Genomic DNA, 12,266 nt, shown 5'->3' with positions numbered 1-12,266 from the left:
TCGTGTAAATCCTCCCTAATAGTATAACTTTAATTCTGATATATAACTTATTACTCAACAACTACAGGTGGCAAAGGGTCTGTATATATTGTTGGGTTCCTTACCTCTGACACCATAGCAGAAGGGAGTACAGCGTGTGTCCCATTTTTGCTTAGACCCACTCGGCTTTCTTTAATACCATTCTCCATACCACGATTGTTCCTCAAATAAATTGAAACTAATCCACACCTACAAAAATAGAAAAAGCAAGTTGTATAAAACAAAAACGGTATAAATGTCATTGTAAACTAGGAAATCAGTCAACTTGTTGGAATCTACTAAATCCCACATTGTAGTAGCAGATGTACTAAGGGAACATGGATATAAACCATTAAAAAAGAAGAAAGAAATGGATGAATCTGCAGTAAAAATGTTCTAATTACAAAATTATGGATTTTAGCCTTAATTTGCAATAATCCTTAGCCACACCCGGAACATGCCTTTAAGTTTGGCAAAAATGAAAAGAGGAAGATCGTCGTGAAAAATAGAATTAAAAAAACATGCAAAAATTGCTGTTTTCATTTAATCCAGGCTTAAAAAAAATGTGATAAAAAGTGATCAAAAAGTCGCAATCTACTCCAAAATGGTACCGATAAAAACTACAAGTCTTCCCGCAAAAAAAAGCTCTCCTACAATTGCATCGGCGAAAAAATAAAACCGTTACGGCTCTTCAAATATATAAAATCTATCAAAAAAATTGTTACATTATATAACTGTTACAGTACAGTTAACTGTAACAGATTAGATATTCGTTTAGATAGGTACGTTCACTTAGATCACAATTACAGAACAGTTTACTGTGATATATATAAATAAATAAAAAGAATGAGCAGCAACTCCAAAGTGAAAAAGATCGGTACTTTATTGCCCGTGCAACATTTCAACTCCGTCCACTAGAGACTTTCTCAAGCCAGTGGACGGAGCTGAAACGTTGTACGGGCATTTCTTCGATTGCTGTATACTTGGGACATTGGTCTGTGGGGTAATTAAAGCACATTACCTTTTTCACCTATTTCCTTGGAGTGCTGTCTCTTTATTTGAATTTTTTTATATAATTATTATATTCTTTTTAGTTGAATGTTTGTTAGGGACGTATTATATAGTTCACTGAAGTAACAATAAAGTAAAAAATACCTTTTAATTAGTAACTAGTTAAAAACAGGGGTAACACACCACTGTGACATAAGCCCCACCGTGATTGTTAAAAAACGTATTAAACAAAAAACACTAAGTCATTGTGATACATCTAACTCGGTGTTTATAACAATATTATGTCTGGAAACAGCATATATCCAGGGCACATCAGTAGTACAATCCCAAAATAAAGCACAGGCGTCCGAATAGATCGGGTCTCCTAGTGCTGGGTGTAACACGATATGACTATCCCCAATGCAAACATTCCATAAACAGTACAACGACCCTACGCGTTTCAGGTACTCATCCTCAGGGGTCCGTATAATGGTAACTCTGGCCTTCACACCAGCGATAGAATCCTTTAACAGCAGATATTCTGCTGTGCGTCACGGCAAAGATGCACGTATTGATGTCGTTGAACTGTAGGGTCGTTGTACTGTTTATGGAATGTTTGCATTGGGGATAGTCATATCGTGTTACACCCAGCACTAGGAGACCCGATCTATTCGGACGCCTGTGCTTTATTTTGGGATTGTACTACTGATGTGCCCTGGATATATGCTGTTTCCAGACATAATATTGTTATAAACACCGAGTTAGATGTATCACAATGACTTAGTGTTTTTTGTTTAATACGTTTTTTAACAATCACGGTGGGGCTTATGTCACAGTGGTGTGTTACCCCTGTTTTTAACTAGTTACTAATTAAAAGGTATTTTTTACTTTATTGTTACTTCAGTGAACTATATAATTTACTCATATTGTGGGAGCACAATTAGATTTCTATCAAACTAGACAGTGAAATTAGGGACGTATTATAAAAAAAAAACTTAAAGAGGCTCTGTCACCAGATTTTGCAACCCCTATCTGCTATTGCAGCAGATCGGCGCTGCAATGTAGATTACAGTAACGTTTTTATTTTTAAAAAACGAGCATTTTTGGCCAAGTTATAACCATTTTCGTATTTATGCAAATGAGGCTTGCAAAAGTACAACTGGGCGTGTTGAAAAGTAAAAGTACAACTGGGCGTGTATTATGTGCGTACATCGGGGCGAGTTTACTACTTTTACTAGCTGGGCGTTGTGTATAGAAGTGTCATCCACTTCTCTTCACAACGCCCAGCTTCTGGCAGTGCAGACACAGAGCGTGTTCTCCAGAGATCACGCTGTGACGTCACTCACAGGTCCTGTATCATGTCGGCACCAGAGGCTACAGATGATTCTGCAGCAGCATCGGCGTTTGCAGGTAAGTCGATGTAGCTACTTACCTGCAAATGCTGATGCTGCTGCAGAATCAACTGTAGCCTCTGGTGCCGACACGATGCAGGACCTGTGAGTGACGTCACAGATCTGCACTGCCAGAAGCTGGGCGTTCTGAAGAGAAGTGGATGATACTTCTCATCAGAACGCCCAGCTAGTAAAAGTAGTAAACACGCCCCGATGTACGCACATAATACACGCCCAGTTGTACTTTTACTTTTCAACACGCCCAGTTGTACTTTTGCAAGCCTCATTTGCATAAATACGAAAATGGTCATAACTTGGCCAAAAATGCTCGTTTTTTAAAAATAAAAACGTTACTGTAATCTACATTGCAGCGCCGATCTGCTGCAATAGCAGATAGGGGCTGCAAAATCTGGTGACAGAGCCTCTTTAAAATAAAAAATATTATATCTCCTTAACAAAAATATATAATAGTAATAATATATGTATCTATCTATCTATCTATCTATCTATATATATATATATATATATATATATATATATATATATATATATATATATATCAGGACGCAGACACAGTTGAGCCATCAGCTCCCTGCTTCAGAATTAGTTCAGAACAGAGAGACCTCCTCCGCTCGCCGAGTACTTCCATGGGCACAGACCAACGTCAAGTGCTCTGCATGGGGAGGCCCTTGACGTCACTGTCCATATATGGACATTGACGTCAGGGGCTCCTCCTGGAGCGGAATCCCCGGCCAGAGTCGTCAACGGGGATTCCGCTCAAGGAGTATCCTCTGAAATCATGGTCAATATATGGACAGTGACATCAGGGCTTCCCTCTAGGAGCGGAATTGTGTGGTCTGAACCGGGTGTGGCTTAAAATAATCTTGTTTTTGCATCATCGCTTTGCAAGAGCCGTAATTTTTTTATTTTTCCATCAATGTAGTGATTTTTTGGGCTTGTTTTCTGCGGGACAAGACGTAGTTTTGAATGGTACTGTTTTGGGGTGCATGGGACTTATTGATTCATTTTTATTCTGACTTTTTTGGGGGGCAATGGAAAAAAATTTCAATTTCGCCATTGTTTTTTGCGTTTTTTTTTTACGGTGTTCACCTTGCGGTTTAAATTACATATTAACTTTATTAATGGAGTCATTACGGTCGCGGCGATACCACATATGTGTACTTTTTTTTTTTTTTTTTACACTTTTACTAAATAAAACCACTTTTTTTTTTTTTTTTTTTTTTTTACTGTACTTTTTATTAATAATCTTTATTTCACTTTGAGGACTTATTTTATTAGTCCCACTAGGGGACTTTACTGTGCGATCATCCGATCGCTGCTATAATGCTTTGGTATACTTAGTATACCAGAGCATTATTGCCTGTCAGTGTAAATCTGACAGGCAATCTGTTAGGACGTGCCTCCGGCGGGTCCGAACAGGCATATGTTCAGGGCAGACCTAGGGGCTTTTATCAAGACCTCTGCTGCCATGACAGCCCATCGGAGACCCGCGATTGCATTCGCGGGCCGCCGATGGGTGACAGAGGGAGCTCACTCCCTCTGTAAACAAAGTTAAATGCCGCGGTAGCTATTTACGGCGGCATTTAACGGGTTAAACGGCCGCGATCTAAGTAAACTTCGATCGCGGGCGTTGGAGCAGGAGCTCAGCTGATATCAGACAGCAGAGCCCCGGCTCCTAGCTGCACGGGAGACCCGTGCAGGACTTAGGCTAGGCGAACGTAAAAAGGCGTCAGCCTAGCCTAAGGCCCCTTAGTGACCGACGTAAAAAGGCGTATTGGTGGTCACTAAGGGGTTAAAGGGAACCTGTCACCAGCATTTCACCTATTAAACCAGCAATACCTGGTGGTAGTGGGTGAAAAATAATTTCTATATAACCTATAATTGTCTTCTTAGTCGGCTCTGTAGCTTTAGTATTCTGTTTTTTTGTGTTCCCGCACCGTATGCAAATGAGCATAAAAGAGTCACATCTTCATTCCTCAGGTCTTTCCCAGTTTACCCCGCCTCCTTACTTTTGGATTGACAGCTCCTCGCCTTCCCCCTGCAGATAAAATGTTGCGCTTGTGCATGGATGTCCCCTTCTGATGTGTGCGCACAAAGGGACCCTGGATTATTACGATAACATGCGCAAAATGTTTTCAGACCATTATTTACAGTCGGAGAAGGAGTTTAGTAGAGGGGATAACGGCAAAGAACTTTTTATAGCAGCGGCCAGTGAGGGATAAGTAAAGTTCAATAGGTGAAATGCTGGTGACAGGTTCCCAACGTACAGTTGTGTCATGGTGCGCTAAGGGGTTAAAGTCTATAGAAAAGTACGAGAAAGCCTACATACACAACATTTTGGTTTGCAGCTTTTTTTGGGTCAGTGTTGTTTCAATCAAAACACAGCATGCTCTAGGTGTGGTGTTTTTTCCCCCCATAGGCTTCTCTAGGGCTTCGAAAACGCCAGGAAGAACGCAAGTACAAAATGACACTAAATAAAAAAACGCCAAACAGGCATGTAAAAAATGCTTGAAAAACACATTTTAAAAGGCAGAAAAAAAAGGGTGTGTGAAGGAGGCCTAAAAGCATAATAAAAGCTTATGCCTACTGTATCATGTAGATTCATTCAATTCCAACATAATTGTTAAAGTAAACACGAAGAAAAGAGAAAGGCCTCATGCACACGACCGTAGCCGTTTTCACGGCCGTGATTTTCGGGTCGGCCGGCTGCGGACTGTCAGCCGCGGGCCGTCCGCAAATCGTAGGACATGCACATGGCCATCGTCATTGTTTTCAATGAGCCCGGACCGCAGAAGACAGCCGTAACAGGACATGCCCGTTCTTTCTGCGGTGCAGGTTCCCGGGCCATGCAAAGACTGCAAAAACTACGGTCGTGTGCATGGCCCCATAGAAATTAATGGAGCCGCAATTCTCCCGTGGATTTTCGGAGGAATTGCGGCCGGAAAAACACGTTCGTGTGAATGTGGCCAAAGACTTGGCAGCTGCAGTATGACTGCCCACCCACGAGTTAGAAAACTGACTGGTTGTATTACTCAGCCCCATACATCTGACAGGGGTAATATGTTTAGTACTGTCGCCTTAAGGCTGGATTCACACGAGCGTGTGCGTTTTGCACATGCAAAAAACGCTGCGTTTTGCGTGCGCAAAATGCACTTAACAGCTCCGTGTGGCCTCAGCATATGATGCGCGGCTGCCTGCTTTTCACGTGGTGCTTTTCTGTTTTCATTCATCCTTTTCACAGCTCTTGCGCGAATCACGCTGGCCGCACGGAAGTGCTTCCGTGTGGTGCGCGTGGTTTTCACGCACCCATTGACTTCAATGGGTGCGTGATGCGCGAAAAACGCCCAAAGAACGGACATGTCGTGCCTTTTTTTCAGCTGACTCACGGTAAGTAAAAATCACGCACATGTCTGCACGGCCCCATAGACTAATATAGGTCCGTGCGACGCGTGTGAAAATCACGCGCGTTGCACGGACGTATATCCCGTTCGTCTGAATAAGCAATAAGGCTGAGTTCATACTGGCGGGGCAAAAGCACGCCGCGTATCCACCCTGTGCACTGCAGGGAATTCTGGGTGAAAAAACGCACCGAACTGTGTTGCAGATTTTTGCCCGGAATGTCCGCTGCGGAAAACTGCAGATTTAGCTGTGACGTTTTATCCCAGGAGACCGCTGCAGCCTGTGATTGGCTGCAGAGGCGGTCACATGGGATGAGACATCATCCCAGGAGGCCAGCCCTCTGACATCATCCAGTTCGGTCTCCTGGTATAATGTTTCATCCCATGTGACCGCCGTTACAGCCTGTGATTGGCTGCAGCAGTCACATGGGATGAAACGTCATCCCAGAAGGCCGGCCTGGAGGAAGAAACAGACTTCCGGGTAAGTATAAGATTTTTTTTAAATGCAACACATGCTATTTGTTGCGGGTTTTACCTCCCCATTGAATTCAATGGGGAAAACCCGCAACAAATAAGCAGCGTTTACGCAAATACAATTGACATGCTGCGGAATAAAATTCCTCACCGCATGTCGATTTCTGAGTTTTTCCGCTCCGTATTTACGCAGCGTGTGGATGAGATTTGTTGTCTCTCATCCACTTTGCTGCTACTGTATTATGCTGCGAAATCCGCAGTATTTACACAACGTGTGAACTGACCCTAAAAGCACATTTATCTGAGGATATGGTGCCTGCTCCATGAAATAGGCAACCTAGAACAATACATTGGCACTTGTGCTCAAGGCACGAGAAAGCGATGACGTTTGGTGACCTAAGTCAAACAAATAAAACTTATCACAATCTACCAAGTGGATGTGATCAATAGAAAGCACAAAACTGGCAGTCATCCTGTACAAGGACAATTATAACTCGCAGCAAGAACATGATGCCATTTGGTCGGCCTTGCCACAACATGATGGGCAGTTTGCCACTGGTCTTTAGACCAAAAGAGGTTGCAGTGACATTACTAAAGTCTCTAAATGAAACCTACAAACTTGTCCTATGCCAGGTGTCACCTGGTATAAGACATTTTTAATATTAGGACTGTGATCTTCAAAAATAACTACTTACGGTCTGTGAACTTGGCAACTAGTCCTGATAATAATGCGAACACTTTCTTGAAATTGGACTACAGAACAGGAAACTGTAAATTCCTGCAAACTCTACAACATACACATCACCTATAGATTAGTAAGAATTCAGAAGCAAACCACTTTTCTAAATCTATGTGAACCCTTTCCAGCATAATTTCTCTACCTTTCCTCCAGACCATGAATGAAACCAATCCTGCAGGGTGATATTCAGATCGCTGTTGGTAGGGCAATGTGGCATTTTAGAGGAATGCATACTTAGGGTATGTGCACACGGCATATTTTCGGAACGTAAACGGCCGAAAAATCGGAATCAGACCGCCTCCAAACATCTGCCCATTGGTTTCAATGGGAAAAACAGCATACTGTTCCGACGGGTCGTTTTTTTACACGGCCGGTTTTAAAAACGGCCGTGAAAAAGAAGTGCATGTCACTTCTTCAGCCGTTTTTGGAGCCGTTTTTCATTGACTCTATAGAAAAATGGCTCCAAAAACGGCTGAAAATCAGAAGCTGTTTTGACTTGAAAACAGATCCGTATTTTCAGCCATTTTTTATTTTGTGCGTGCACATACCCTTACCCTACAAGAAACACCAATAACCGCTCTTTTGGTTGACAATACTGTGCTGAGAAAGCGGAGGAAACAAGACCATGCACATTCCATTAACCCTCTAATGACCAGATTATTCTGACCCTTATGACAAAGCTATTTTTTCCGTATTCTCATTGTCGCCATAAACTTGTATTTTTCCGTTAGCATAGCTGTATGAGAACTTATTTTTTGCAGGATGAGTTGAATTTTTCAATGACACATTTTTGAGGTCCATATAGTTTAATGATTTACAGTTATTTATTTTTTTAGGGGGAACGGAAAAAAACATAACAGCAACTCCGCCAATATTTTTTGCATTTTAGATTTATGTCGTTCACCGTGCGGCCTAAATAACGTTTTAAATACGTACTTTTTTTTATGTTTTACTACTTTTGCACAAAAAAAAACACTTTCAAAAGAAATTAATTTGTTTTTGCATCGTCGCATTCGAAGGCCTTATTTACACGAACGTATTTCACGTGCGTGAGAATCACGCACTTCGCACGGACCTATGTAAGTCAATGGGGCCGTTCAGACATTCCGTGTTTTTCACGCAGCGCGTCCGCTGCGTGAAACTCACTGCATGTCCTATACTTGTGCGTTTTTTGCGTCTTTTTTCCAATGATGTTAACCATGTGGTTTAAATAACGTGTTAACTTTATTGTGCGGGTCGTTACGATTGCAGCGATACCAAATATGTGTATTTTATTTATTTTTTTACACTTTTTATGGGAAAACAATCGTTTTATTACATTATTTTTATTTCACATTATTTTTTTTGTCCCACTGACGCATTATTGCCTGGCAGTGTAAAACTGACAGGCAGTATATTAGGCCGGATTCAAACAAACGTGTCAGTTTTGCGTCCACAACAAACGGAGCGTATTTCATGCATTTCAGATCCGTGTGATAGTGTGCTTTCCATGTGGCATCAGTGTTCCTAGTTTTTTTCCCTCCTAATTTCTTTAGCAACTGGTGCGTGAAAAACACGGACAGCACACATGACTTCAATGGGCGACGTGAGTTTCATGCAACTGACACATGCTGCGTGAAACTCACGGACATGTGAATAGCCCCAATGAACTGCATAGGTCCATGTGCTTTCCGTTTATTTTAACCCCCTTCCCGACATTTGACGTATGGCTACATCATAGCCGGGTAGGGGGAAGTATGGAGCGGGCTCACGGTATGTTACAGCCTACACTTTACAGTAACAAGCGGGATCGCGTTCAAGTGCTATGGCAACCTGGGGGCCTAATGAAGGCCCCCAGGTCAGCCATCTTTGTGCTCCTTAATAGAAGCCTGTCAGAAAGACGATATACTGCAATACATTAGTATTGCAGTATACAGTGCAAGCGATCCAATGATCACTGGTTGAAGTCCCCTACGGGGAATTAATAAAAAAAGTAAAAATCCATAAAATAAAAGGTTTTTTTAATGTCAAAAAAATATATATATATTAAAAGTTAAAAAAACAAAAACGCCAGAATAGCGCAGTCGACTACGGTATTCATTCCGTCAAAACAACGGAACCCTTACACAACGGTGACAAACTGAAACCATTGAAACCTATGGTTTCCGTGTGTTTCAGTCAGGGTTCCGTTCATGGGTTCACCTGACGAAAAGCTCAGACAGAACCCGTGAACGGAGTCCCGACGCAGATGTGAACGAAGCCTTAGATCCAGAGGCTAAAAACTATACAGACCTGATTGAAGCGGGGAGTTTGCTACAATTGTATCCAGTCTACACAATCATCTGCGAGCTAAATATCAGCCATTTTTGCAGTTTCTCTGTTATTCCTCCTGGAAATTTATGAATGCATTGACAACTCTGTTACTATTTGCATTGTCAATACTATTGTTACTATTCCTTGTTTGTTGGCTGATCACATCCTCTATGTGGTCCTAAAAATCTGATTTGTCTACAACACATTTCCCGGCATTTAAAGTGGATGTGGTGTCAACAATTACGACAACTATCATTCGTCCCCATACATTTCAATGATTGTTCCACGTAAAATGGGAGAAACGAGTGGTGTGATACATCGTCACTAGGCGTTCGTGTACCCGTATATATATATATATATATATATATATATATATATATACATACACACACACACACACCGGCAACCGAGTGGTAGACCTGCCTAGGCTAAAAGTAATTTGCACGTTAAACCTTTAGGCATGGTTTATATGACCGATAAGGTTATAACCGCGGTATAAATACTTTTTTAGTGGAAACGGTCCATGAATCAAACTCCTACCAAAAAGATAAATGATAAACTGCTGCACGTTTCTATGGTGCATGAAAGCAAACGGGATTTTATTCTTTATGGGGGACGAAGTGGAGACAATAGAAAAAGCAACAACGAGATTAAAGAGATTGGGAAATCTCCAAGTCACTGCAGCCTTTAGATTGTCAGGAATGAGTTATTCCCCCCCCCCCCCCAACTGAAAGACAATAAAGGGTTAAAGGAGAATAAATGGGGATTTCCGTATAAAGGAAGATCAGAAAACAACCGGAGCAGAGGAATTACCCCATAATGCTCATAATCCACATGCGATAAAACTGCCTTTATTATGGCTACTATTAGGTGTAATCCAGAACGGTCAGCATTCCAAAAAGTCAGGAACATTAATCTATGTTTTATGGGTCAAATCCTAATCTCACAAGATTTCAAGGGAGTTTCTGGGGTTAATAATTCTGGATTTGTCCTATAATCCTGTTTATCTGGAAATAGGCAGAATGTGATGCCACTGTCAGACCCACCCATACAGACTGGGTATAGAAGCCAAAATCCTATACATTGAGCGCTACTAAATACAATAACTTTCCCCTGGCATGGATTGAGTGCCACTCTCCATAACAGCAAGTAAACTGTTGAAGGAGAGAAATGTCATGACGAGCAGGGTGGTACATTCTTGATAGCGCCAACAGAAAAGTGGTACACAGGCACAGGCAGACCTAAATGGTCACACATAGGGAATGACGCTAGCCAAAGGAGCAGCGTTCAGTGGGTTAATGGAGTAAATGCACACGCCAGCAGGTGCCACACTCACCTCTGTAAACTGCTCCTCAAATACCTGCTTCTAAAAGCGTTCACTCCAGGCTACCGTACCACTGGCAGAGTAGCCCGGTATACGCCCTTCACAATGTTGCCTGGTGACAAAACTTCTCAATTGGTTTACAAAATGAGTGACGTGTCTGTACGCCAATCAAAACTAAAGGGGCGTGACCCTGCGTGGCGGGGCTAAAAGATTGAAATTAAAAAAGTGATTGACGTAAAAAGAATCCAATTCCCAAATAGGGGCGGGGTTACTAATCCCATGTGGCTGATATTGGGGGGGAGGATGGGAGAAGGGTGAACAGAGGGTATAAGAAACAGGGTGAAAGGTGACAGAAGTGGGTGGTGCGATAAACGCTATAGCGCTGCAGGGGGCGTATGTGAGTTATGTGAGCACATGTACAGATCGTATGGGTTGTAGTCGCAAAGAGCGGACGTTTAGCCACGATTCAGCGCGTTGTTCTCATTTGCATAATTTGTCATGAAATAAAGGAAAATAACGTTTGGTTGCATATTGCGATACTCGACAGAACTGGGTGGAGACCAGCAAAGTTTTTTGCAACTTGTTGCTGGTTTCACACGACAGCTGCAGTCAGCCACGTTTCTCCCATCACCCTCACTAGTCTGTGAATGAGTATTCCCTCCCTCCAGCCTGTCATTATGTTATCTCCCTGCTTATATATGGTGAACATCCACAATACATAGACCTGGATGAACCTAGTTTTCTTTTAGCAGTCTTTTTTTTGAATTAATTTGTAAAACTTGGAATACACAAGCAGAATGCAAAATTTTATTCCGCAGCACGTCAATTGTATTTGCGGAAAAATGGCTTATTTGTTGCAAGTCTTCCCCATTCAATACAATAGGGAGGTAAAAAACACAACTCGGGGGAAAAAAAATAAAAACTCGTATACTTACCCAGAAGTCTGTGTTTCTTCCTCCAGGCCGGCCTTCGGGGATGACGTTTCATCCCATGTGACCACCGTTGCAGCGATCTCCTGGGACGAAACGGCTAAATGCTGCCGTTTTCTGCAGTTGACATTCCGGGCGAAAAACGAAACCACAGCTTGCGGCCGTCAAGGCAGACGCGCAGTGTAACTTTATGCAGTGTATCCGCCATGTGTGAACTCAGCCTAAAAATGAACATCTGCACCTAATTCTGCAGTAAAAACCGCATGAAATGGTGTGGAATTTCTGCAGTGGATTGTCTGCTAGCTGATGTGTAAGGGTATGTTCACACACAAACTCAAAAACGTCTGAAAATACGAAGCTGTTTTCAAGGGAAAACCGCTCCTGATTTACAGAATTTTTTTAAGCCACTCACGTTTTTCACTGCGTTTTTGGAGCTGTTTTTCTATAGCGTCTATGGAAAAACGGCTCCAAAATTAGCTGAAGAAGTGACATGCGCTTCTTTTTCGCGGCGGTTTCTTTATGCCGCTGTTTTTCAAAACGGCCGGGTAAAAAAACGGCCCGTCGGAACAGAACGCCATTTTTCCATTGCAATCAATGGGCAGATGTTTGTAGGCGTTCTGACGTTTTCGGGCCGAAAAACGGCCGAAAATAAGCCGTGTGAACCAGGGGCGTAACTAGGAAAGACTGGGC

The 12,266-nt window shown here is 42.2% G+C and overlaps 1 protein-coding gene across 1 annotated transcript in view; it reads right to left on the bottom strand.

Moving 5' to 3' along the window:
- The window catches only part of SLC25A42 (solute carrier family 25 member 42), an 88,337-nt gene extending 77,596 nt beyond the window's left edge, over nt 1-10,741 (bottom strand). Inside the window, exons 1-2 of the mRNA XM_075825476.1 lie at nt 10,660-10,741; nt 105-228 (exon numbers count right to left, since the gene is read on the bottom strand). Of these exons, the coding sequence (XP_075681591.1) occupies nt 105-188 (84 nt within the window). The 5' untranslated portion in view covers nt 189-228; nt 10,660-10,741. The remainder of the gene's footprint in view (nt 1-104; nt 229-10,659) is intronic.
- Between the last annotated feature and the right edge of the window lie 1,525 nt (nt 10,742-12,266).

Source organism: Rhinoderma darwinii, chromosome 1 (genome assembly GCF_050947455.1).
Source record: "Rhinoderma darwinii isolate aRhiDar2 chromosome 1, aRhiDar2.hap1, whole genome shotgun sequence".
NCBI classification, from domain to species: Eukaryota; Metazoa; Chordata; class Amphibia; order Anura; family Rhinodermatidae; genus Rhinoderma; species Rhinoderma darwinii.
The sequence above is the reverse complement of the archived record's forward strand: the minus strand, read 5'-3'. Positions and strand labels throughout refer to the sequence as shown.